This window comes from Lytechinus pictus, chromosome 6 (genome assembly GCF_037042905.1).
Source record: "Lytechinus pictus isolate F3 Inbred chromosome 6, Lp3.0, whole genome shotgun sequence".
NCBI lineage: Eukaryota > Metazoa > Echinodermata > Echinoidea > Temnopleuroida > Toxopneustidae > Lytechinus > Lytechinus pictus.
In genome coordinates this window covers 19,242,123-19,268,799 of record NC_087250.1, presented here as the reverse complement: position 1 = coordinate 19,268,799, position 26,677 = coordinate 19,242,123, and the positions used below count along the sequence as shown (strand labels likewise).

General features: G+C 37.1%; 1 protein-coding gene across 4 annotated transcripts; it reads left to right on the top strand.

Moving 5' to 3' along the window:
* Nucleotides 1–7,122: 7,122 nt before the first annotated feature.
* LOC129263707 (zinc finger protein 93-like) lies at nt 7,123–25,713 on the top strand. 4 transcript variants are annotated; one of them, XM_064101115.1, is made up of 8 exons: nt 7,123–7,213; nt 14,923–15,095; nt 16,354–16,455; nt 16,845–16,949; nt 17,358–17,462; nt 17,952–18,053; nt 20,876–21,181; nt 22,666–25,713. In XM_064101115.1, the coding sequence occupies exons 1-8, from the start codon at nt 7,167–7,169 to the stop codon at nt 23,883–23,885; spliced, it is 2,160 nt and encodes a 719-aa protein (XP_063957185.1). In that variant the 5' UTR covers nt 7,123–7,166; the 3' UTR covers nt 23,886–25,713. The 4 variants fall into 4 exon arrangements, with proteins under 4 accessions (XP_063957185.1, XP_063957187.1, XP_063957186.1 ...); XM_064101117.1 differs by lacking the exon at nt 16,845–16,949 and having other exon boundaries at nt 7,152–7,213; XM_064101116.1 differs by lacking the exon at nt 17,952–18,053 and having other exon boundaries at nt 7,152–7,213.
* The last annotated feature ends 964 nt before the right edge of the window (nt 25,714–26,677 follow it).

Sequence of the window (26,677 nt, the reverse complement as noted above, 5' to 3'; positions counted from 1 at the left end):
TGTCCGTGATGTCCGTCCGGGATGGAAAATATTTGCAATTCTCTCAGAAGTTTGGTATTGGTTAAGAATTCAATATGCTGAACATAGAAGCTAATATACCTGAGTGTAAGTTGCATTAACAATTATTGGTCAATGTTAAGCTATTTAGATAGAAACAATAAAAATGTTCAAAAATTCTGAAAACCACATTTCTATCATGTCCGTCCGTGATTTGGCACATTTAGTTGCTACCTATGTTTGTAGGTAACCATGGCAACAAACTTTTTTCATCATTCAGCATACTTTGTCCTACCCTTCACTATAAAACACAAAGGAACCATGTTCATCTTATTCCTAATTTGTTACAAGCCTTCAAAGTTTTCAAAATCTATCAAATGTCCGTCCGTGATGAACTGATCACGCTCAGGAACGTCCTACTCCTAGTCCTACTCCTAGGACCATTCTTCTGAGATAGGAAGATTGGCGACAAATCGGCGCTTTCCGTTTCACGAAGGCATTCTTGTCTTCCAAGTCCGCGACATCATTTGATATCCATATTATTTCGATATTATCAGAAAAATATTTAGTCTTCATCTTCACCTGAAGGCTGAACCATTGATTTATTTCGAAATGACGACTTATCAAAAAATCATTTATTTCAATTAATGGAGCTCAAATAATTTGTTTGTTACCGATAGTAGAAATGATGTATGGAGATCACTTGTTTGACTGAGGTAAGACTAAAAAAAAGGAGAACAAAAATTGAAGTTTCACAAACATAGGCCTACCTGGATAAAATCGAAATTTTCATTATTTCCTCTTTTCAAGGACAAGGTGCCCTTTTTTTTAAAGGACACCTTTCATTGATATTCCAACGAAAGAGACCCTTGTCCGAAAATAAAAATTAAAGCAAGGCTCGACATTAGCGGTGGCCCGGGGCCACTAGAAATTCACCTCGGGCAACCATTATTGAAAAAATGTTAAGTTTTGGTGGCCCGAATCGGGCAACCAATAATTTTCAAAGTAGCGCAATTTTTCTCCCGATTTTGCACGCATTTATCAACTTTCTACAGTTCAAATTGCAAGTCAATTCGTCATGCGCCCTTTTTGTTAATCTACACACAAATACACACACACAAAGATTGCATAGTCATGACAGTATGTAGGCCTACCGCTATAGCATACAGTAAACTATTATCCAGCCGGCTGTGCCGGCCGTCTGGCGAGAGCTTTGCATGGCATGAAACCACTGCATGCAGCTAGTTAGCTGTGCGCTAGCAGACTACTCAGACTCAGGGAGCTGCGATACGAAATGTTGCTGCTAAGAAATCTTCCACAGAACTTTGAAAATCTACGTCAAAGTCACATTTTACACCTATGAAATGCCCTTCTACAGTCCATATTACTAAAATCTGGTGTAACCTGATTATTTGCAAGCATTTAAAAGAGGAATTATGACCTCTCTTTTGACTCAAAAAGACCGATTTCCAAATGCAATAATGCACATAAAACACATAGGTGAGTACATCACAGTCCCACGTGTGCATTTGTATGTATGTTGATACTTTGTTTCTTCCGAAGCTGTGTCTTTTCTAGCCAAAAATAAGCACACAGTTTCTTTATTTCTTTTTATAAATGACTTCTTAAACCACTCTTGAGGAAGTAAATACTTTGGGAAGGCATTTCATTGATATGAAATGTGAATTTTTCCAGCATTTGTCAAATATATTATAGGGAAGGACTTTTCTCACACTGTTTTTTCCAGATATAACTTATGCAATTTTTATTATTTTTTTTCTTTCATTTTTTTTTTATAGTGGTTAAACCATTTATACCCCTTCCTATTGAATATGCCTGATTAAATAATATGTTTCTACTGAAAAATAATTATAAATTTTCCAATTTTTTTTATAAATTTTGTTTTATTAATTTTTCTTTCATTTTTTGTTTTTTTTTCCTCTAAATTTTTTCTTTTCTTTTTTTCCTGTTCTTTGTTTTTTCTTTCTTCATTTTCTTTCTTTTGTTTTATTTTTTCTAATTTTATTGTTTTTGTTTTCTTTTTTTTAATATACTAAATAAAAATTATTATTGTTTGTTTCCCCCTTTTTATGCATTGTTCTAATTTTGCAGCATATTTCTGTGATTTTCTCCTGCTATAATATGCTGGAAGAGAAAATAAACTATAGATGTGGGGCCTGCATAATCTAGGTTTTAGGATTCAAATAGGAAGAAAGGAAAAATCGAAAGTCCACACAACCTTTGGAACAATACAATTCTTTTATTCTCTTTCAATCATTTCATATTAATTTACAACGATAGAACAATTTATATATTACCACAAATCAATTAGCAAAGTAAAATAACAGCAAACAAGATTTACATACAAGATGTACAAAGTGAAAGTAACTTGGTGGTAGTGGCTGCAGAATTAATATTTCAGAAGTTTGTTTTATTCATTTTAAATTAATGTTTTTCTTTATACTTTTCGGGCCACCAGACTTTGATATCGGGCCACCAAAAATAATTATTTGAAGGTTTTGGTGGCCCGAACGGGCCACCACCAAAAAAAGTTAATGTGGAGCCTTGATTAAAGTAACTAATTAATTTCGGCATTGTATTATTTCAATATTCTGATTTTTTATAGAATACTTATCTAAACTTAAAGTGATAATTTTGCAAATTATGCTTTAAATGTTATTTGTTGATGTAAAAATGGGGTTTGAATGGAGTAAACATAATCAACGTGTCTGATTGTATGAGACTATAATTTAAAAAGGAAAATATGTAAGCTTGTAACCGATTTTGCAATCGGCAACCGATTCCATTCGATTTCACAACAATCGGCGATCACTTGCCGATCTTCGATCATGCCCCTTGAAGGAAAAAATCGGATATGAAAAATCGGCATACCTGTAGATCTAGTTACAGTGCGGTCAGAACATATTTCAAGATTGTTCTTGCAGAGGTGCTAGCTATTTAGAGCTTTTTAACAATCGAATAGTTCGAACAATCGAGATTCCTAGAATGTCAGAAATGACTCATAAAAGGTTGACCTACTTATGATGACCTACCGGTAGCTGCGCTGACTGGTATGGCGGGAGTGTAACTTGGAATGAATGTATTGTATAATATACAAACAATGAACATGTACTTGTACTGTGTTTGTCATTTATCCCGCCCATGAGTGCACACAATGGCCAATAGCAATGGAGTTTGAGAGCTGTATGTGACTGCATGGGTGCATGAATGTGTTGTATGCATTATGTATGCTAGTGCTTATGCTGATAAATCCCGCCCATAAGTGAATACAATGGACCAATAGCAAGGGAGTTTGAAAGCTGTGTGTGACTGCATGAATGTGTTGTACGCATTATGTATGCTAGTGCTTACGCTGATAAATCCCGCCCATGAGTGAATACAATGGACGAATGACAAGGGAGTTTGAGAGCTATGTGTGACCGCGTGGGTGTAGGAATGTATTGTGTGTATTACGTATGCTAGTGCTTGCGCTAATTTTTGTCATAATCCCGCCCATGAGTGCACACAATGGCCAATAGCAATGGAGTTTGAGAGCTGTATGTGACTGCATGGGTGCATGAATGTGTTGTATGCATTATGTATGCTAGTGCTTATGCTGATAAATCCCGCCCATAAGTGAATACAATGGACCAATAGCAAGGGAGTTTGAGAGCTGTGTGTGACTGCATGAATGTGTTGTACGCATTATGTATGCTAGTGCTTACGCTGATAAATCCCGCCCATGAGTGAATACAATGGACGAATGACAAGGGAGTTTGAGAGCTATGTGTGACCGCGTGGGTGCAGGAATGTATTGTGTGTATTACGTATGCTAGTGCTTGCGCTAATTTTTGTCATAATCCCGCCCATGAGTTCACACAATGGACGAATAGCAAGGGAGTTTGAGAAATGTATATGAATGCTGGGTGCATGGATGTGTTGTATATGCTAGTCAATGCCCTGCTTAAATCCCGCCCATAAGTGCACACACGGCCTAGGTACGAATAATAGCAAGGGAGTTTGAGAGCAGTGTGTATGGATGTGTTGTATGTATAATGTAAGCCATACTTGCAGTGATATATTGTCATTAATCCAGCCAGTGAGCCAACTCAAAGAATAGCACTGTTAGCAGTGTCAATCAAACCCACCACGTGCACATGCCAAAAGGTAGTGTAAAGAATTTTGCGGTAGCCCGTTGAGTCTGGGCGGTTCCAGTTCTCGGCTATGCCACAAAACTATCTTGTATTGTGTGAATGCTTGCGCGCATTGCGTAATTCACTGATATTGTTGAGTGGGTGGGTATACAAAAAGATCGATACTGAGGCGTGACTTAACTTTTCCCAGAACTGATTCGGAGAAATGATGTACCAAGTAAGCTATTATAACAAAATGGGTGTACTTTGGAATGGTTATTGGGCGTGGCTGTAATCACATATTATAATGAGCGAACTTAGCTGAGCTCAGCTTCACATAAAAATACTTATAAAAGATGTCCCGCCGATCGTTCATTGACCTGTGATCTACGAGAATTATTTTCCTTTGCGACTGCTCGGAAGATGCGTCATTCGTTTATCTTTCTAATAAAAATCACTCATTTTATTGTTAAGCAGTTAAACCTCAAAACCCTTTAAAAGCATGTTCCAAACGATCGCGCATGTCGACTACTTCCATTCCTAAACATTCGTCTATACCGTGTTTACACTTAATCGGCAATTGGTTCTGAACCAAATGCCGATGCAGAATCGGCATTTGGATTGCGTTTACACGTTGTTACAGCTCGCGGTTCAGAACCGCGAGCCGATGCAAAAACCTGAAATGATACGCATACCTACAATATACGTCATAATAAAGACAACGCTGGATCAGTGCGCTTACAATTACGTCACAATGGTAAAGTAATAGAAATGCGCACAAATTGCCGGTGCAGAATCGGCTTTCTGTTTACACGTAGTAAAAAAGCCGATTCTGCATCAGCTCGCGGTTCAGAACCTACTACTTTGGTGGTGCAAATTGCCGGTTCTGAACCGCGAGCCGATTCTAGTTGCTCGCGTTTACACGCTATGAAAAAGCCGATGCTGCATCGGCTCGCGGTTCAGAACCGCGAGCCGATTCAAATGCCGATTAAGTGTAAACACGGTATTTGTGACTTTGTCAGGAAGATGCGCGCGACCGCGAACAAAATGTTGATGTATTCCTTTGTTTTTAAACATCGCCGATTCGATTTTCGATTCGATTTCGATTTTAGAAGCTTAACTGCCGATCCGATTTTCGATCTGATTTTTGATCCGATTTACAACATTAAAAATATGAGAGGCTGCGTGTGAAAAATCGAATTTATTTATTTCATTCATCAGATATAACGCAAGAAATACAAATGTGAGTGTTTAGAGTATAAACATACATTTGCATGAAAATTAAGTTTCAGTAACCGAGGACAATCAAAATATGAAACTTGCTGCAAACTTGTCAAGGTGGTATAGTAGCACTACAATAATAAAACATAGAAAAATATGTGAAATCAATTGAACGGGGGAAATTACTTTTTACAGAAACAATGCTAAAATGACAATGATCATAAACGTTTAAAGTTGATAACTTTATGGAAGTTAATATAACATAAGCTTTGATAATAAAAAAAAAATATATATGCTCAACATTTCAAAGTTAAAGGTCAAGTCCACCCCACTCTAGGCGACACCGCAATACTTACCCGTGCTAATAAACTGGGACTCCACTCACGCGCGTTTGGGCCTCCCTAGCTTAGAACTAAGCACTAATATCACCTTAAAAACTAAATCTACAAGGTATGTATAATCTATTTACAACTTTAATAATGTTTAATCGGTACTCACCGGTTCTTTTGTTGCATTTTCAGACCATTTCTCACAATTCTTCGTAAATATTTGCGGCAAATTTTGTCGCCATAGACAGCTTAGCATCCATCTTTATTGATAAATGGAGCGCCCTTTACGATAGTTGTTAATGCCGCGGAGAAATCGTTAGGCATTTTGGCCTGTGTTCAAGGCGTTCTTTCTGTTTTATTTTTTATATTGAAGATTGTGCATTTGTTGAATAGCGCCGTCTACGTCAGGTATGAGATCGAGTGTATAAATACACTCTTCCAAAATAATTATGATTCCGACCTGGCGCTGTTTAACTTCAATCTCTTTCACCTAAATTAGCGATGAATGCTAGCATTATAAAATATATATTATTAACGTCTGACGAAAAGAATAACCAACCGATCAGCTGACGAGAACGCGAATCACGTGATCTTCATATCAGCTTCGATCGCGAGTCAGAAGAGAAGAGCAGCTGCCCAGAAAATCAGGAAAAAGCCGTGAAAATGTAAGTTCCCCTTCATTTCTTTCATTTTTTGTTGTTGCTAACGATGCATTTACACTATAAAATTATAATTTAAATAAGAGAAAGGAATATAGCTTGTACTTGTGATATTATCCTGTTCTCAGAGATTTCTAACCAAAAATACTACTGATGTCGCCTATGAGGTCCATACATGTAATGTTGGACCTCATTGGTACTAGGAGTGGTCCACCCCAGAAAAAAGTCGATTTAAATAAATAGAGAAATATCAAACATGAATAATGCTGAAAACTTCATAAAAATCGGATGTAAAATAAGAAAGTTATGACATTTTAAAGTTTCGCTTATTTTTCACAAAACAGTTCTATGCTCAACTCGGTGATATGCAAATGAGAGTTGATGATGTCACTCACTCACTATTTCTTTTGTTTTTTATTGTTTAAATTATACAATATTTCAATTTTTACCAATTTGACAATTAGGACCCCCTTGCTTGAACCACAAAATGTTAAAATAATGGAATTCCACCTGTTCATAGAGGTATGAAACTTTGTTTCACATGACAATGACGAGAAAATCAAAATATTTCATATTTTATATAATAAAATACAAAAGAAATAGTGAGTGGGTGGTGTCATCTGTCCCCTCATTTGCATACCGAACAGAATGTGCATATAACTCTTTTGAGAAATTACTAGGCGAAACTTTAAAATGTTATAACTTTTTTATTTTACATCCGATTTTGATGAAATTATCAGTGCATGCTTGTTTGATTTTTCTCTTTCTATTCAAATTAGCTCTTTGTTGGGGTGGACTTGTCCTTTAAGGAGTCGAGACATACTACGATGAGCCTTTTCGTATGGACTTTCCACAACCCTGTCTATCATCATAGGTACAATGAACTTAACTTTATTTGTAATGATTGTGATGGATTCATAAGCTACATGTATAGGCCTAATATTTTTAATTCAATTAGTTATTTTGTTACTGGCAGATTTTTTTTTCATTCATCACCTTAACACCAATTCAACAATTCTCATTGATTGCCATCAATCTCAGCAAAAAAATAGTAATGATAAAGAAAATAAATTAAATATATATATATAAACAGATAAAGAAATGATTTAGCATGCTTAGTAACATCTCAGTTTTGTATCATGTTTTATTTCATTTTTTTTTTTTTTTGCTGAACGTAATAAACACATGTTTACTTTACCATACATATTTTTTCATAATATTCATCTAATGATAAAGCATGGGGGTCAGAGCTGAGAGGTTGCCGCCCATTTCGATATTTCAAGTTTGGTTTTTAAAAAATGGAAAAGGGGTGGGGAAAGAGGGAGAAATTGATGTGAGGAAATAACAGAAAGCATATTTAAAAAAAAAAATATTCGGGCCTATAGATTACCTCGGAGAAAAATGACCTCTGTTTTTAATTTGATGCCAGCCACGTAACTTGGCGCCATCCAAGCCCCATCCGATCCAAGATAAAATGCATCTGAGTGCGATCGAATGACCCCCAAAATGTTTAAAGGTGATATATCAGTGTGGCTTGCCATAAACGCATTTTCTCTCAATGCCGACGGTGGCGGGCGGTGTCCAAATAAGATCATGCCTACGTAGGACATGTCTGGAGGTGTCTTTCCAAGGACCATTCTTTGTTTAGCCCAATGATCGGCTTTGTGAAATAGTTGAGGGATATCTCGGTCTTACGTAGAGCAGTTCTACCAAAGACCATTTCATGCAACAGGCCCCTGGTTACCTCGAGCGAAGTTCGTGCAGGCTCTACTCCACTTCACTACCGCTACACCCAGGGGGGCTACTTACATTGACGAGTGGATACCATGCGCGACCAAAAAAACATGTAAAAAGTATGTCTTTTTCAAGATAGGGCACGTTACGTACGTAACGTGATAAGGGTGTCAAAAACACAAAAATAATGAAAAAGGGTATCTATTTCGCTAGGAAAGCTACGTGTTTAAGGTCAAATTTGCGGGGGTGATAAAACAAAATTAAAATGTTTAATGAAGGATGTCCTTTTTGCCCCAACACTACATGTTTAGAGTCCGATTTGCGCGAGGTGTGGAAGGTGGTGCCATACTAAACCAAATGATGTGTAAAGGTAAAACCGACGACCGACGGACCCGTGACATAACAATAAAATATCACTGTACTTGTTTAGGGGTTCATTTCAGGGAATACTTGCCAAGAAAATCTTTTGTTTCCAATACTTGTTAAGGGTAGGGTTTCACAAGCCAATACTTGTTAAGGGGTGCATTTCCAGAATATGGAAAATAAGTGTTTAGGGTGCTTTTCGAGACCCCATGGTCGTGCATGGTATCCACTCGTCATTGGAAGAGGCCCCCCCCCCCCTGGGCCGCTACACTACTAGACTGAGGGATGGTCGCTAAAATTGTGACTTTCCGTCGGGCAGCAAATGCAACCATGGTTCTTGGACATAATATGTAAAATATTATGTGTGAATACTTGCAACATGTTGCCATCGCTAAATTCTGCTCCTGAACTCAAAATTAAAATAATATATATGTGAAATCGTACCATTGTATTGATTCGACTGGAAATTCCGCATTCACCCCGTGTGTTAAGGACTTCCGCGAATGCGCACAAGCGTTTACAATGCATGTAACCTCGTTCGCGTTTATTTTTTTTATTCGCTGTATGGTAGGGGGTCCTAAAGCTGCGCAGGTCCTAAAGCTACGCACCACTCATCGCGCATGCAGTTTTTATGGCAAATGCGCACTCTGTGTGTGGAACTGTGACTGCAGAGTGACGAACGATTCCTATTCAATTTTATTTACAGAGGCTGCAGTAAATCTCTAAATGCAGAGAAAACCAACAAATGTTTGAAATTTTGGAGTTATATTCGCTTTAATTTCATTTATCTTATAATAATTTGAATATATTTTAGAAATTGAGGCACAGGAAATACTATTTTTTTGCATGATAAATCGAGTGCGTAGCTTTAGGACCCCTTCTACATCGGGCGGCGAAATCAAGAGGTGTTCGGAAAACACGGCGGGATTTTCGTATTAGGGAGTTTTGCGATATTTTCTTCTTGGTTAACGATCTTTAGAATGTTTGCCACAAATTAGTGAAAGATGATTTGTTGAAATATTAGAATTGGGATAGTTTTTATTGTTTGAAAACAAAGTGCGTAGCTTTAGGTCCCCCCATCATACATGCTATACGTTATATACAAAATCTACGATGGCGGGTAAGATGTCGTCATCTTCGTCGTGTTTTTAAGCGAAAATGACGATTTACCTCCGGCAAATATATGCTACATGCACGTCTTACCCAAGGAGAGAGGGCCAGTAAATTTCTTTCAAGTAAAGAACTAGAACAAATTTAAGCCTTTGCTTCATTCGTTGGTGTAGACTACCTGGGACTTCCGAATAAAATAGCTATTCGTGCAGCAGAGAAGTTTGCGATTGACTTGCAGCCCCAGGAGACCGGCCCGACCAGCATTGCAGCAAGATCCGAATGGATCAAACTAACGTTATTTATAGATGTAACCGTTTTTGTATAGGTCTAGATCTAGATTTCTTAATTGAGTCGATGAATAATGTGACTCATGACTTACTAATTTCATCTTCTATTCATACGCCTTATAAATGTGGTGGTGAAGTAAGTCATGACACGAGTCACATTATTTATCGACTCAATTTAAGAAAACTAGATCTAGACCGATACAAAAATCATAAAAGTTTGCACTGCTTCACTTTTGCAGAGAATGAAATGCAAGAGCACAAAGTGAAACATTTTTGGCATGGACAAAGATCGCTGTCACAAAGATCACCATCTTCAAAATCATCCTTTGTATCTTTTTCACCTTCGATCGCTTGATTGCTGGAATGCTGGTGATACGAACGATGTTTGACCTGGCTCTGGGCAAGATGTGGCGTACATAGGATTTTCCAAAGGGGGGGCAAATTCGTCCGCCAAAAAATTTGACAAGCCCCCCCCCAAAAAAAAAGTTTTTCACCACAAATAAAGGATTTCGTACCAGAAAAAAATTTGACAAGCAAAAAAAAAAAAGCTCTTCAAGTTCAAGGAGCAGGCCACTTGTGGCTCGGCAGGGATCAGTTGTGACTCGTCAGGGGGGCAGGGATACGTCCCTTGCATGAGTTGTGACTCATCAGGGGGGGCACTCTGCCCACCCCCCACCCCCCCCCATAGGTACGCTAATGCATGTAACACGTGACGTCTATAACGTTTCCCGGTCTTATCAGGGGCAGATCCAGGATTTTCCAAAAGGGGGGGCCCAATTTTTCAGAGGAAAATTTTGACAAGCCCCCCCCCCAAAAAAAAAAAGGTTTCCAACCACAACTGAAGGATATTTCGTACCCGAAAAAATGACAAGCAAAAAAAAAAAAAAAAAAATGTTTTCAACCATAACTTAAGTATATTTCGTACATGAAAAAAAGCAAAAAAAAAGTTCTTCAATTTCAAAAGAGGGGGCGCACCTCTGTTTCAATGGCATTTTTACATTACAATTTTTTTGTTTTTGCTTCTCAAAAGGGGGGGGGGGTGGAACAGGCAATCATGGAACAAGCAATTGCGTCATGAGGCAACATTTTGAGGGGCGATATGGTGTATTGGGTAAAAAAAAAGAATGCGAGTGAGCAAAAATTTTGACATTTTTATAACAAAAATCCAATTTTGTGATAGATTTTGACATAATGTTAAAGAAGATAATATATTTCACCCTTTTCTCTATTTTTTTCTTGGTCTGTACGTCAAGGTGAACAGGATTTTTGTTATGATTTTGCATGCGCGACAATCGGCGAAGCTCTATGCTCGAGGGGGCCCAGTATGGCGCGTGTGGCAAGAAGTACCTTAATATAAGTCCCGAGCGAGCGAAGCGAGCGAGATTTATAAAAAAAATCACCTCGTCATGACAATCTAACTGTTCTTCTTTCCTTCCTTTTCCAGTTTTCACTTTTTATGTTTTTTCTTAGTTTTCTTTCCCCTTTCCCCCCTTCTTCTTTTTCCCTTTTTTTTTTAATTTTCCCGGTGAACTCTGCCAGGGGGGACAGCTTGCCCCCCGCCTGTTACGCCACTGCTCCCGGGGCCGGGTTGCAAGTCAATCGCAAACTTCTCAGCTGCTGCACGAATAGCTATTTTTATTCCGAAGTCCCAGGTAGTCTAATTCAACAAATGCAGCAAAGGATTGAATTTTTTTCTAGCTCTTTATTTGAAAGAAATTTACTGGCCCTCTCTCCTTGGGTAAGACGTGCATGTAGCATATATTTGCTGGTGGTAAATCGTAATTTTCGCTGTCAAAACACGACGAAGATGACGACATCTTATCCGCCATAATAGAATTTGTATATAACGTATAGCATGTACAGCGAATAAAAAAATAAACGCGAACGAGGTTACATGCATTGTACACGCTTGCGCTCGTTCACGGAAATCCTTAACACCGAGGTGAATGGCGGAATTTCCAGTCGGATCAATGGTATGATTTTGCATATTATTGTTTTTATTTTGAGTTCAGGAGCAGAATTTAGCGATGGCAACATGTTGCAAGTATTCACACATAATATTTTACATATTATCATGTCCAAGAACCATGGTTGCATTTGCCGCCCCACAGAAATGAAAAACTATAGAGACTACATTTTCCTTGTCCATCCCACAGTCTATACACTCTACCTACCCGAACTTCGGGACCGTGAACTCGTTCGGATACTCATAGAGGCAAAGGTGGGATAAAAAAGTTATTTATTGTAAAAATTATAGAAAAAAAATATAACGAGAAAGAAAAATAGCTTAATTTCTTACTCTACACCCGTATTTCACTCCGTGTCCATCCTCCGGTTATCCTCAAAATTGGTTATTGGGCCAGTATCTAAATCCTCACAGTCGAGTCACACGTATTATTCACGGCCGGTCGCAGGTCAAACAGCATAAATATTTATATTATATTGGATGGCTCAGAAAATACCAGAAATATTCTAAGAGTTTGGGAAAATAATTTGTGGAATATTTTCCCAAACTCTTAGAATATTTCTGGTATTTTCTGAGCCATCCAATATAATATAAATATTTATGCTGTTTGACCTACGACCGATCGCATGCAATGTTTTGAAATCGGCCGTGAATAATACGTGTGAGGAATTAGATACTGGCCGAAAATCACCAATTTTGAGGATAACCGGAGGATGGACAACACAGACTCATTCAATGTGCAATGTGATCAATCAAACATTCAGTTTTTTCAATAAATTATTTCATTAATCATCATAATCATTAAATTTCGTGGTAATCATTCAATAGAAAAACTGACCATCAGCCACCGGTCATTTTAGTGGCAGTTAAATTTTGAATAGGCTACAATCCACGAAGTGAGACAGAGAGGGAGAGGGGGCTGGGAAATGGAGGTGGAGAGGGGAGGGTACATATGACTTTTAATTTGTAAAAGGACAAAAAGAAGAGGAATGCCCCAGGTACCATCACATTACTCTGACTCTCATTATCACACTTCTGAGGTCCACAAGATGAATATGCTACACTAAAATTACAATTCCTGTTCACTCATGCATTACATTTCAATTTAGTAACTCATGAAATTTGCCTAAGAAACCAAAACTTATCTCTCTCATTAATTTAGCTTAGCAAGTTCCAAAGGACTAACCACTCAAAAAAAAAACTTTAAGGCTAATTCCTGCCCAGCCTAGTCGAGTTTATAGTCTCTCAGGAGGAGAGAAGCGTGGGGGGGGGGGGGGGATGAGATGAGAGAGGGGGTGCTAAATGTTCTGTTGACCTTTATCCCATCAACGTAAGTATACTTCACCTACCTAAGTCATATTACCCCCTCTTCTGACTGTCATGAACACATTGTTGAGATCCACATAATAATGACAAAATGCTGCACTAAAAATTGCTATTCAAGATCACTCATGCATTAAATTTCAATTTAATAACGCATTAAATTTTCACAAACAACAAACTGATCACAACTGATCTTTAATTCACCAAATAACCCTCAACTTTGCAAGTACCAAACAAAAAAAACCTGAAAGAAATTGGAAGGCTAATTCCGGCCCACCCTAATTTTCATACCCTTTGTCTCATTGGGCAGCGCTCGCTCAAGCATGAATAGTTGTCCAACTTTTTGGTGTCATTTGAAAGTTGACTTTATTGGCTTTCCATATCTATAAGTCTCTTCCCCCAAAGTGCTACATTTTTTATTTGGCAGCCATTTCAAAGTGTATATTTTTTGGGGGGATGCACTGTATAATGATCACCAAAGTGTCTGTTTGTATGAATAAAAAATATGTGCCGAAGGATTCTGGAAGAAATTTTGTAATAAGCCAGTTCGTAGTTCCTTTCTGCGCATGATCAAAAGATTCTACGCATGATCAGAGGAAGATCATTTGTACTAAAGGGACATGGTGGTTTAAAATCTAATGAGATAAGCACCAACTTTGATGTCTTGATTATTCATATATTCTTTTGAATTGTGGTTTTCATTTACATCAAAAAACAACAATGCGTCCACGAACGACTGGTATTTCACACTTTGCCAAGTACATTGTGCAACATGCTATGATATGCATTCAAAGTAGGAATGCAACAAATACCTTCATAAGGTGTTCATTGGTGTGCTATTCTAGTCATCTAGTCTATTCAATTTCTTCATCCTGCTATATAAGGCAAGCTTACGTAATATCTTGCTTTGAAATCTGCCTATCATAATGAAAGAAATGAAAGGTCATTTGACCAAAATTGTCCATGAGGTAACTACGAACTGGTCTATAAGCCAGTTCACGGTTAGCTCATGATCAACTTTTCTCAAATGACCTTTGTGATTTTTCATTAGGATAAGCACTATCATTTTGAAATGTAGATGTTGCGTAAGCTTTACCGTAGAGTATTTAAATTCTAAGAACAAAAGGCATTGTATAGACCAGGTGACTAGAATAGTACATCAGGGATAAAGTTTCGAAATCTGTTTTATTGTCTGCCTTTGGTACATTTGACTATTGTTTAGGCTACTGTCAAATACCAGTGATTGTGAAGGCTCTATTTATTACTCTTCAGCTTGGATGTGATAAATATTTTGAAAGGAATACATGAATAATCATCAAATCACAAATGCCTATGTCAGTGAATTTGAAAGCCACCTTCATGGTTGTCTCCAATGACCTTTTTCTGCTCGTGTGCAGTTTACAACCGTGAACAGGCCATAGAGATGTATACTAAAGTATACATCTCTATGGAACAGGTTTATTGCTGAGAAATAAGCAAAATAAGCGCGGATTCGGTCACTTCCGTCGGGTCTTTATTCCAGCAATAATAATACACTGTCCCACGTGTGCCTATCTGTGTTGGCGATCTTCAGTGTGATCGTTTTTTAGCTAGATATTATGATTTCACAAAGTTCAGTTTATGTAACTGTACCAGATCTAGATCCACGATGATATATTAATACTTTACCTTGGTTTTACAGACTTTCTCACGAAATCAGTGTTTTACTGCAACTACGTTCATTTAGCTTTAATTAAACTTTCACAATTATTTCTACTTTTAAATGCAAATTTTATTTCTACTATTTGATGCATATCACAGGAAAGTCTTTGTGCCGTTGGGTTGGAAGTTAATCACCATGTCCCTTCCAGAGATGGATCAATATTCAGATGTCCAGGTTTACTTTACAGCCAAGGAATGGGCAAAGATCAGCGTTTATGAGAGAACATGTATCAAGAATGTCAAAGAGAACTATGAGATGATGATAAATCTTGGTACGTACATTCCATTTTTTTAATTTGTTGAAGGATGATTCTATCCTCCAGGTATTAAACCTGCGAAGTATTTCACAGAGCAAACTTTTTTTCTTTAAAGAAAATTCTCCAAACTAATCAGACTCCAACCCCAAAAGAAATCATGAAAAACATCAGAGGAGGTCTAGACTAAAGTTTGAACAAAATTATACAAATTTCAATATAACAAAAAAATTGTTTTCAAAAGTTATAATCTCAACTTGACTGGCCTAAAAGATGGTAACTTGGAGAGACAGTAAATGTAAATTGAATTTTTGTCTCACCTGCATAGCAGAGTGAGACTATAGGCGCCGCTTTTCCGACGGCGACGGCGGCGGCGTCAACACCAAATCTTAACCTGAGGTTAAGTTTTTGAAATGACAGCATAACTTAGAAAGTATGTGGACCTAGTTCATGAAACTTGGCCATAAGGTTAATCAAGTATTACTGAACATCCTGCCTGAGTTTCATGTCACATGACCAAGGTCAAAGGTCATTTAGGGTCAATGAACTTAGACCATGTTGGGGGAATCAACATCAAAATCTTAACCCAAGGTTAAGTTTTTGAAATGTCATCATAACTTAGAAAATATATGGACCTAGTTCATGAAACTTATACATAAGGTTAATCAAGTATCACTGAACATCCTGCATGAGTTTCACATCACATGACCAAGGTCAAAGGTCATTTAGGGTCAATGAACTTTGGCCGAATTGGGGGTATCTGTTGAATTACCATCATAACTTTGAAAGTTTATGGATCTGATTCATGAAACTTGGACATAATAGTAATCAAGTATTACTGAACATCCTGTGCAAGTTTCAGGTCACATGATCAAGGTCAAAGGTCATTTAGGGTCAATGAACTTTGGCCAAATTGGGGTATTTGTTGAATTGCCATCATATCTCTATAAGTGTATTGGTCTAGTTCATAAAACGTGGAAATAAGAGTAACCAAGTATCACTGAACATCTTGTGCGAGTTATAGTAGTTTTCAAAATCAGCACTGCTGCTATATTGAATCGCGTGATGCAGGTGAGACGGCCAGAGGCATTCCACTTGTTGATCAAAGTCATTCAGGCCGCACAGACAAAAGCATTTCCTCCAGTACCTTGTTTATTTGATCAACGTTGTTCAAGCCGCTCAGAAAAAAATCGCGTAGATAACTTGTTTCATTGATGAATTATCTGTTCAAATATGTGAACTTTTTTGTGACAATTTGTTCTGTTTGTACACACAGGATTACAGGTAAATCAACCAAAGTTCATGCAACGTGTGCAAGTTATAAAGGAAGAGATCAAAGAGGAAAGTGATGGAGGGGAGGAGGAAATAGAGTCAAGAGGTTTGTGAATGTTGCTGGCGTAATGTCATATGTCATGATCATATCTAAAAGTATGTGTATCTGTAATGTACTGTGTCAGAAACCTGTAACTATTTCACAGAGCAGACTTTTTTTTCGAAGAAAATTCTCCAAACTAAGGGGACTCCAACCCCAAAGAAATCATGAAAAAACAGAGGAGGTCTAGACTAAAGTTTGAACAAAGTTGTACAAATTTCAATATAATAAAAAATTGTTTCAAAAAGTTATAATCTCAACTTGATTGGCGTAAAAGCTGGTAACTTGGAAAGACATTAAATATAATTTGAATTTTTGATCAAAGTCATTCAATCCGCACAGACATTATCATATGCTCCCATTACCTTGTTTATTTGATCTGTTTGTACACACAGGAATACCTGTGGTAAATCAACCAAAGTTCATGCAACGTGTGCAAGTTATAAAGAAAGAGATCAACGAGGAATGTGATGGAGGGGAGGAGGAAATAAAGTCAAGAGGTTTGTGAATGTCGCTGGCATAATGTCATATTTCATGATGGCTTCTTAAATTATGTGTATCTGTAATGTATTGTGTCAGAAACCTGCATCTATTTCACAGAGCAAACAGTTTTTTTGAAGAAAATTCTCCAAATCAAGGGGCCTCCAACCCAAAAAGAAATCATGAAAAAACATCAGAGGAGGTCTAGACTAAGATTTGAACAAAATTGTACAAATTTCAATAAAAAAAAAAAAATTTTAACGTTAAAAGTTATAATCTCAACTTGACTGGCATACATGTGATGTATAAGCTGGTAACTTGGAAAGACGCTAAATGTAAGTTGAATTTTTGATCAAACTCTTTCAGGCTGCACAGACAATATCATATGCTCCCAGTACCTTGTTTATTTGATCTGCTTGTACACACAGGAATACCTGTGGTAAATCAACCAAAGTTCATGCAACGTGTGCAAGTTATAAAGAAAGAGATCAAAGAGGAAAGTGATGGAGGGGAGGAGGAAAGAAAGTCAAGAGGTTTGTGAATGTCGCTGGCATAATGTCATATTTCATGATGGCTTCTAAATGTATGTGTATCAGTAATGCATTGTGTTAGAAACCTGCAACTATTTCACAGAGCAAACTCTTTTCAAAGAAAATTCTCCAAACTAAGGGGACTCAAACCCCAAAGAAATCAGGAAAAAACATCAGAGGAGGTCTAGACTAAAGTTTGAACAAAATTGTACAAATTGCAATATAACTAAAAATTGTTTTTAATAGTTATTATCTCAACTTGACTGGCCTAATAGATGGTAACTTGGAGAGACACTAAATGTAAATTGAATTTTTGATCAAAGTCATTCAGGCCGCACAGACAATAGCATTTCCTCCAGTACCTTGTTTATTTGATCAACGTTGTTCAAGCCCCTCAGAAAAAAAATCGCGTAGAAAACTAGTTTCCTTGATTAAACATCTGTTCAAATTTGTGAATTTTTTGGTGACAATTTGTTCTGTTTTTACACATAGGATTACAAGTAAATCAACCAAAGTTCATGCAACGTCTGCAAGTTATAAAGAAAGAGATCAAAGAGGAAAGTGATGGAGGGAAGGAGGAAAGAAAGTCAAGAGGTTCGTGGATGTAGCTGGCGTAATGCCATATTTCATTATGACTTCTAAAAGTTTGTGTATCAGTAATGTATTACGTCAGAAATATTTTAAAGATGTCCTAAATCATGACAAAGTATAAAAGGCATTAACCCTTTCTACAGTGCGTCCCACAAAACATGAAACCGAGATTTAGCAATGATTTATCATAACTTAATCATAAATATAATAGACAAATGACCTACCATTGTAAAGCTTAGAATGTCCTCTTTGTTCTGAAATTACTTAGATTATTCCTCATTCACGCATGAGTGACCAAAAACAATTTGAAGAAAGGATACCAAAAACTCATTTGGCGGGGGTATCTGAATTGTCAAAGAGAAAATTGCATGCCTAAAAGTTCAATATCTGCTCTTCTATTTGATACCTTAATCACAGAAAATGGTCAAGAAGTAAAAAAGTTATGTTCTCTCGAAACAATGCTTGTACGTGTATTTCCATAATTTCATTAAATAAACATGTTTTCACCGGTTTCCCGCAGAAGCTATCGCACGGTTAACAAAAGACTTAATGCATGGCTGATCGTCAACAAAGCAGAGTGTCGAGTGAGTTTGAAAGCTAGCCTGTAAATCTGCTTCATTTTATGAAATTATTGAAATTCAAGCCTTATTTAAAATGACCAGAACTTTGTCATTTCTTGACCAATTTCTGTAATTGAGTTATCAAATTAAAGAGCAGATATTTAAAAGCAGATTTTAAAAATGTGGTTTTCGTTTTGAAACCCAGATACAGCCGGCCAAGTGACTTTTTGGTATCCCCTCTTCAAATTGTTTTTGCTCACTCATGCGTGAATAAGTAGGTCATTTGTCTATTGTATTTTTGATTGAGTTATGATAAATCATTGATTAATCTCGGTTTCGTTTTTTGTGGGACGCACTGTATATTAGAATATTTGACTTCCATGAAAACACTGGTTTCTGGGAAGGTGGTGCACGGTGTACCTTGGCATAAGAATTTGGTCTGATAAGTTGTGTGAGACTTGAAAGAAAAATATCATTAAATGTTAGTGATTCATGATAACCTCACTGAGTTAAGTTTTTGCTCTCCCATGCATAAATGGCAACAAACCACCTATTAAAGGTCAAGTCCACCCCAGAAAAATGTCAATTTGAATAAATAGAGAAAAATCATACAAGTATTATGATGAAAATTTCATCAAAATCGGATGTAAAATAAGAAAGTTATGACATTTTAAATTTTCGCTTAGTTTTCACAAAACAGTGATATGCAAAACTCAGTGACATGCAAATGAGACATTCGATGATGTCCCTCACTCACTATTTCTTTTGTTTTTTATTGTTCGAATTATACAATATTTCATTTTTTACAAATTTGACAATAAGGACCAACTTGATTGAACCACATAGTATTAAACAATGCTAATTCCACATGTTCATGGAGGAATTAATCGTTGTTTCGCTTGACAATGGGGAGACAATTAGAATATTACATATTTCTCACAAAATACAAAAGAAATAGTGAGTGGATGACGTCATCAGTCTCCTCATTTGCATATCGACCAGGATGTGCATATAACTGTTTTGTGAATTTAAGCAAAACTTTAAAATGCCATAACTTTCTTATTTTACATCCGATTTTAATGAAATTTTCAGTGTTGTGCTTGTTGGATTTTTCTTTTTATACGCCCGTCTCGACGGGACGTATTATGGTATCACGCTCGGTGTCCGTCCGTCCGTCCGTTAACTTTTCCTTGTAAACGCGATAACTTCAGTTTAACTTGACCTAGGCTCATATAATTTGGTTTGTATGATACTAGCATAGATCTCAAGAAGCCTATCGATTTTGAGGTCAAAAGGTCAAAGGTCAAGGTCACAGTGACCCATTTTCATCGTACCCTTCTGCAGTCCTTGTAATAGCGATAACTTAAGTTTAACTTAACCTAGACTCATATAATTTGGTGTGTATGATACTAGCATGGATCTCAGGAAGCCTATTGATTTTGAGGTCAAAACGTCAAAGGTCACAGTGACCTATTTTCATCGTACCCTTCTGCAGTCCTTGTAAATGCGATAACTTCAGTTTAACTTAACCTAGACTCATATAATTTGGTGTGTATGATACTAGCATGGATCCCAGGAAGCCTATTGATTTTTGAGGTCAAAGGTCAAGGTCACATTGACGTATTTCATCTTACCCTTCTGCAGTCCTTGTTCACGAGATAACTTTAGTTGAACTTAACCTGGGCTCATATAGTTTGGTGTGTATGATACTAGCATGGATCCCAGCAAGCCTATAGGTTTTGAGGTCAAAAGGTCAAGATCACAGTGACATGTTTTCATCTTACCCTTCTGCAGTCCTTGTTCACGAGATAACTTTAGTTGAACTTAACCTGGGCTCATATAGTTTGGTGTGTATGATACTAGCATAGATCCTAACAATTATATTGATTTTGAGGTCAGAAGGTCAAAGGTGAAGTTGCCATCTTCCACTTTGCTTGCTTGACCAATAGCTCCATTTTCCGCATTACAGACGGGCGTATTATGTGCTCGCCTAAGTGCATGACACTCTTGTTTTTATTCAAATCAACTTCTCGTTTGCGTGGACTTGTCCTTTAATAATGATCAGGATGTTATTACTATCATATACTATGTACTACGTAAAGAAAAAAATAAACTATACGCTGCATGTGAGATGCATGCTAGAGACTGTCAATGTGGGCAACCTGCAGGTAGCAAAAATAGTTACCTACAAGATCCTTTTTTTTTTTTCTTTTACTGAAAAGTTCTTGAGACATCTTCCAACCTTCACTCTTCTTTTGAAAATAGGATTAGATGTCCGTCCATCGGAGCTTTTGCAGCCTCAGCAAAGTGAAAAGAAACCGATCCTAAAGGACTTGGGAAATGGTAATCTCCTTGAATCAACAGACTTTGATAAATCCATCCCATTACAAACCAATCCAACATCATCAGGTGATCAGGGTAGTCAATCAGGTGATCTCAACACCCAGTCATGTGATCAGAAGACCAAACTAACAGAGGGAGCTCAAGGAACTGACCAAACCCCCAAGCAGTCCCAGGCAACTTCTTTGGATGACAATGGACAAGTAACTGGACAGGGTGGAAATCTTTCAGGTAAAGATGATTTAAAATGAAATGGAGTTGTATGATAGGAAGGACTTTGAATACTGGATGGACTTTTTGACTGTAATTATCCTTTGCCCGCAGTGAAGTTTTGATGTACAATCCGACCTCTCTTATCTGGCCTCCCCTTATCTAGATCTCTATATTTTCTGGATGCAAAGTTGCAGAGATTTTTTTATTTTTGTTTTAATCTAGTACGTGGGGAATAGGGATTTCAATCTAAAATTTCTACGCAAATTCACTTTGAATAAATACATTTTCCAATATAGTCTATATCTGCAACATCATTACTTTTTATGAAAATATCTTGCCCAAATCACCGAAAGAATACAAGCATTTTGTTATTTCATCACGTTTTCTTTTTATTGTTTACAAAACAATGCATGTCTCGTTAGCACGCCCAGGCCCACAGAAATTTCTGTCCATGCTCCTGCCTAGTCTTTCATTAGTATTAGGACAGCGCCATCTATCGTGTTTGAGCATACAGTTAGTGTAACAATGGCTGAATTTGCAAAGATGATCCAATTTTTTACGTTAGACTCTTACTTTCATCAAGTAATTTTCTTTCTTTCACGGTATGCTCGATGTATTCCTCTATCATTTCAGCAGGTAAATCATCCAAGAGTTTTGGCAACCACTCGATTTCATTTCCGCAAAAAAAAAAGCCATTTTTTGTACTGACAGCAGTGAAATACTGTCTGTAGGCCCACTGCAATAGATTATGTGTAGCTACCATTTGTGAGGCAGCTGCGTGTATTGAATATTGGGTCTCCCAGATCCGGATAAATCCCTTATCCAGATTGGTGCTGGTCCCAACGTAACCAGAAAAGAGAGGTCGGACTGTACATATATTGAGGTAAATTTAGCTAAAAAGCTTTCAATAGGGTAATGTTTTAATAAGGTGTATGTAGGGGCGGAGTGGATACAGGATTTTCCAAAGGGGGGGCTTTTTCAGAAAATTTTGACAGAGAAAATGTTTTCACTACCAAATTTACACATGTAGGTCATTTCTTCCATTAACAATTTGACCCACCCCCCCCCCCCCAAAAAAAAAGGGTTTCACTGCCAAATTGAGGTCATTTGTTCCAGGAAAATTTTGACAAGCAAAAAAAAAGGGTTTTCACCACGAAATCAATGTAATTTTGTCCAAAGAAAAAATTGACAAGCAAAAAAATTGAAGGGTTCACACTGCATGACATATTCCACTAACAAAAATATTTTTGTGCCTCTCAAACATTAATTCCAATTAGCAATGGTGACAGTACAGAACCTTGAGGTACACCTACCTTCACCTCAAACTCGTATGGCAGCTCAGACACTGTACTTACTCTTCTTTTGGTCAATATCCTGAATATGCTCTTGAGGCCCCCATAACACAAATGTCTGGAATTTATTTTAGGCTTCCACATTACTTACCAGTTTAATCAATTCCAATATTTATAACACTAGATATATCTTTGTTTCTTTAACATTAGGTTCTGGAATTTGCAGATGCAAGTACTGTGGATCACCCTATGCTATTCCTCTTATCTTAGCAAGGCATCTCAAGTACAAACATGGTCATAATGGTGGTATTCTGGTACCAGATTCATCCCATTCACGTTTTCTGCAGATCATCAATGGAGAAATACTAAACCCTTTTGATAAACCCAAAGAGCCTTCACATGATGAAACAGGAAGTGCAAAAATAGGAAGGAAGACTAAATATGTAATATATCTTAGGAAACCGAGTGAAAAGCAAAAACAGAATTCTTACTTCTCCAGACAATGTGAGAAGGTAATTAATCATCAAGTTGGGGATGCCATAGCAGGTGAAAGAATTCATACAGGTGATCAGCGCTATGTTTGTTATTATTGTGACAAAGCATTCTATGAAGCAAGTGCTCTCAAAGCCCATGCACAAATCCATTATGAAGTGCATGTTTGCGATTATTGTGATAAGACTTTCCATTTTGCTTCCGCTCTTAAAGCACATAGATGTAAAAGAATTCATACAGGTGAGAAACCCTTTCATACAGGTGAGAAACCCTATGTATGTGATCATTGTGGTAAGGCATTTATTCTACCAGGTCTTCTCCGCGCACATAAACGATACCATACTAGTGATAAGGCCTTTGTTTGTGATTATTGTAATAAGGCCTTCTATAGTTCCTCTTCTCTCGAAGCACATAAACGGATCCATACAGGTGAGAAGCCCTATGTATGTGATCAGTGTGGTAAGGCATTTAATGGGAAGGGTAATCTCGCAAGACATAAACGAATCCATACAGGTGAGAAACCATATGTATGTGATCGATGTGGTAGGGCATTTAGTGAAGAAACTACTTTCAGTAGACATAAACAAGGTCATGCAAATGAGAAGCGCTTTGTATGTGTTCACTGCGGTAAGGCATTTAATCAAATGCTAAATCTTAGTATACATGAACGAAACCATACAGGTGAGAAAAATTATCTCTGTGATCAATGTGGTAAGGCATTTTATAGAGCTGATCATCTCAAAGCACATAAAAGAATTCATGATTCTGACAAACCCTATGTATGTATTTATTGTGGTAAGTCATTTAATTATGCGTGTGATCTAAAAATTCATAAACGAATCCATACCGGTGAAAAGCCCTATGAATGTCATTTTTGTGATGAGGCATTTCGTCAAAGTAGCACTCTCAAAAGCCACATTACAAGTAAGCACAAGTGAGAAGCCCATTGCATGTGCGGTGAAGCTTTTTTTTTCATCTTGGAAGCAATCTCAAAAGTCGTATGCAATTCCATACAGTTGAGAAGCCCTAACAGTAACAATATGGCAGGGCATTTTGTCATCAGTAAAAACATGAACAAATCCATTCAGTGAAGAAACCCAATGGTCCAAATTCACAAAGGTAGTTTTGAAAACCATCGGTTGAACCCACTGTTTTCATATGCAGATTTCCTGTATAAATTTTCCTTGCAAGAGAACAATTTCCAATGTTGATGTGTGCTTTTCAGGTCGCCAAATTTACGCTTGTTGCCATGGTTAAGTATGCTTGAGTCCACTGTTTTAACAACAGACAGTTGACTCCTGAATAAAGTAGCATATGTATGTCTTCAATGTGCGACAGAAATTAGATGCGGATCTATCCTCACAAAACAAATTCACAGACGTTTCTGATAAATACAGTTTTAACATTTTTTAATTTACACGACATCATATAGAGGTGCATCCTGTGGAATAGTTTTTTTGTGAATCAGAAAAAAGAAAAAAGCTCTTGTATGCTTTGTGGTTGAGAAGCAAAATGCATGTGTTCAGCATCGGAAGACAGACCAGTTTGTATACTGGTGTGTTGGCTCAGTCGATAGAGCATCCGTCTCACAACCGGGAGGTTGGGAGTTCAAACCCCAGCCGCGTCAGACCAAAAGAAGTTAAAGATGGGAGTTGCTGCTACCCTGGGCAAAGCAAATTTTTGGAGTATTTCATTTCATGTCAATTTCGAACAATAAATTAAGGCTTTTCATTTTCATCATTTTTGTCTCACCTGCATAGCAGAGTGAGACTATATGCGCTGCTTTTCCGACGGCGGCGGCGGCGTCAACACCAAATCTTAACCAGAGGTTAAGTTTTTGAAATGACAGCATAACTTAGAAAGTATATGGACCTAGTTCATGAAACTTGGCCATAAGGTTAATCAAGTATTACTGAACATCCTGCCTGAGTTTCATGTCACATGACCAAGGTCAAAGGTCATTTAGGGTCAATGAACTTAGACCATGTTGGGGGAATCAACATCAAAATCTTAACCTAAGGTTAAGTTTTGGAAATGTCATCATAACTTAGAAAATATATGGACCTAGTTCATGAAACTTATACATAAGATTAATCAAGTATCACTGAACAACCTGCATGAGTTTCACGTCACATGACCAAGGTCAAAGGTCATTTAGGGTCAATGAACTTTGGCCAAATTGGGGTATTTGTTGAATTACCGCCATAACTTTGAAAGTGTGTTGGTCTAGTTCATAAAACTTGGACATAAGAGTAATCAAGTATCACTGAACATCCTGTGCACATTTTAGGTCACATGACCAAGGTCAAAGGTCAATGGACTTTGGCCATAATGGGGGTATCTGTTGAATTACCATCATAACTTTGAAAGTTGATGGATCTGACTCTTGAAACTTGGACATAAGACTAATCAAGTATCACTGAACATCCTGTGCGAGTTTCAGGTCACATGATCAAGGTAAAAGGTCATGTAAGGTCAAAGAACTTTGGCCACGTTGGGGGTATTTGTTGAATTGCCATCATATCTCTATAAGTGCATTGGTCTAGTTCATAAAACGTGGAAATGAGAGTAACCAAGAATCACTGAACATCTTGTGCGAGTTATAGTAGTTTTCAAAATTAGCACTGCTGCTATATTGAATCGCGTGATGCAGGTGAGACGGCCAGAGGCATTCCACTTGTTCATATGTTAGAATGTGTGAAAAAAGTATGTAATTTTTTGTTTTAAATTCATATTTTAAAAAATTATGTAAAATTAAGAAAAATGGGATAACTATTATGCAAATGCTGTAAAAATAATTTAAATATTAAATTTTCAAATAAATTTAATGCAGTAAAAGAAAATATGTCAGTGGCACCACGAAAATCATAAACAATATTCTTAGTATGAAAAATGCTTGAAATTATTAAATATGATTGTTGGTTATCGGATAGAAACTCTATAAAAGAGAACATTATTATTTTTTTTATCACCATTACAAAGAATCTTAACCCTAAATCTCCCGGGGTATTTTGATTCTTGTCATTCCCGGGGGGGGGGGGGGGGGGCCATTATGGCCCCCCCAAGATCTCGGCCGGCGATCGCGCGAGTGACGCAAAAATTTGCACGCCGGTAGTGTGCGATGAAATCTATAAGGCTGTATGGTAAAATTTTCCAAAATGGGATTTTATTTTATATGAATTTATTATGCTAATTTATGCATAAATCATACTTTTTGCTCTAATTCACTAAATAAAGCTCCTAGAATGCTAATTTTTGGTAAAAATATTCTTTGTAGCATTCTTAACAATCGCAATTAAAAAAAACTTCGGTTTGGAAATCAATTTCTTATGTATTTTATTGTTTTATGAATTTCTTATGTATTTCCTTGTTTTTTAATTTTTGTTTTTTATTGGTTTTTCAATGGAAATCGTTCCAGACATAATTCTGATCATAAACAAGGCAAAATTAATTAAGTTTAATCAGTAAAAGTAGAAATAATGATACATTTATGAATTTTGGCTAAATACACAATTTGCATTGAATTTGTACATGAAATCACGTTTATGAGCAATTTTGGGTCTGACATGCACTTACATAATGTTGTGTAATATCGTAACCGCGTACCCGGGCGTCACAAATTTGGTCTCAAAATTTGCGCGAGACTTGAAAGTAAAGTCAGTGAGCGACGAGGTCAAAAAATTTTGCGCAGCAGATATATCGCAAAAATTGTTGAGGGGGGGGGCCATTA

Excerpts from the sequence above, each read along its gene's own strand:
- LOC129263707 (XM_064101115.1), top strand. The coding sequence starts at position 7,167 with ATGAGCCTTTTCGTATGGACTTTCCACAACCCTGTCTATCATCATAG. Across the intron at positions 15,096-16,353 it reads TGAGATGATGATAAATCTTG|GATTACAGGTAAATCAACCA; the intron begins GTACGTACATTC and ends TTGTACACACAG. Across the intron at positions 21,182-22,665 it reads ACAGGGTGGAAATCTTTCAG|GTTCTGGAATTTGCAGATGC; the intron begins GTAAAGATGATT and ends CTTTAACATTAG.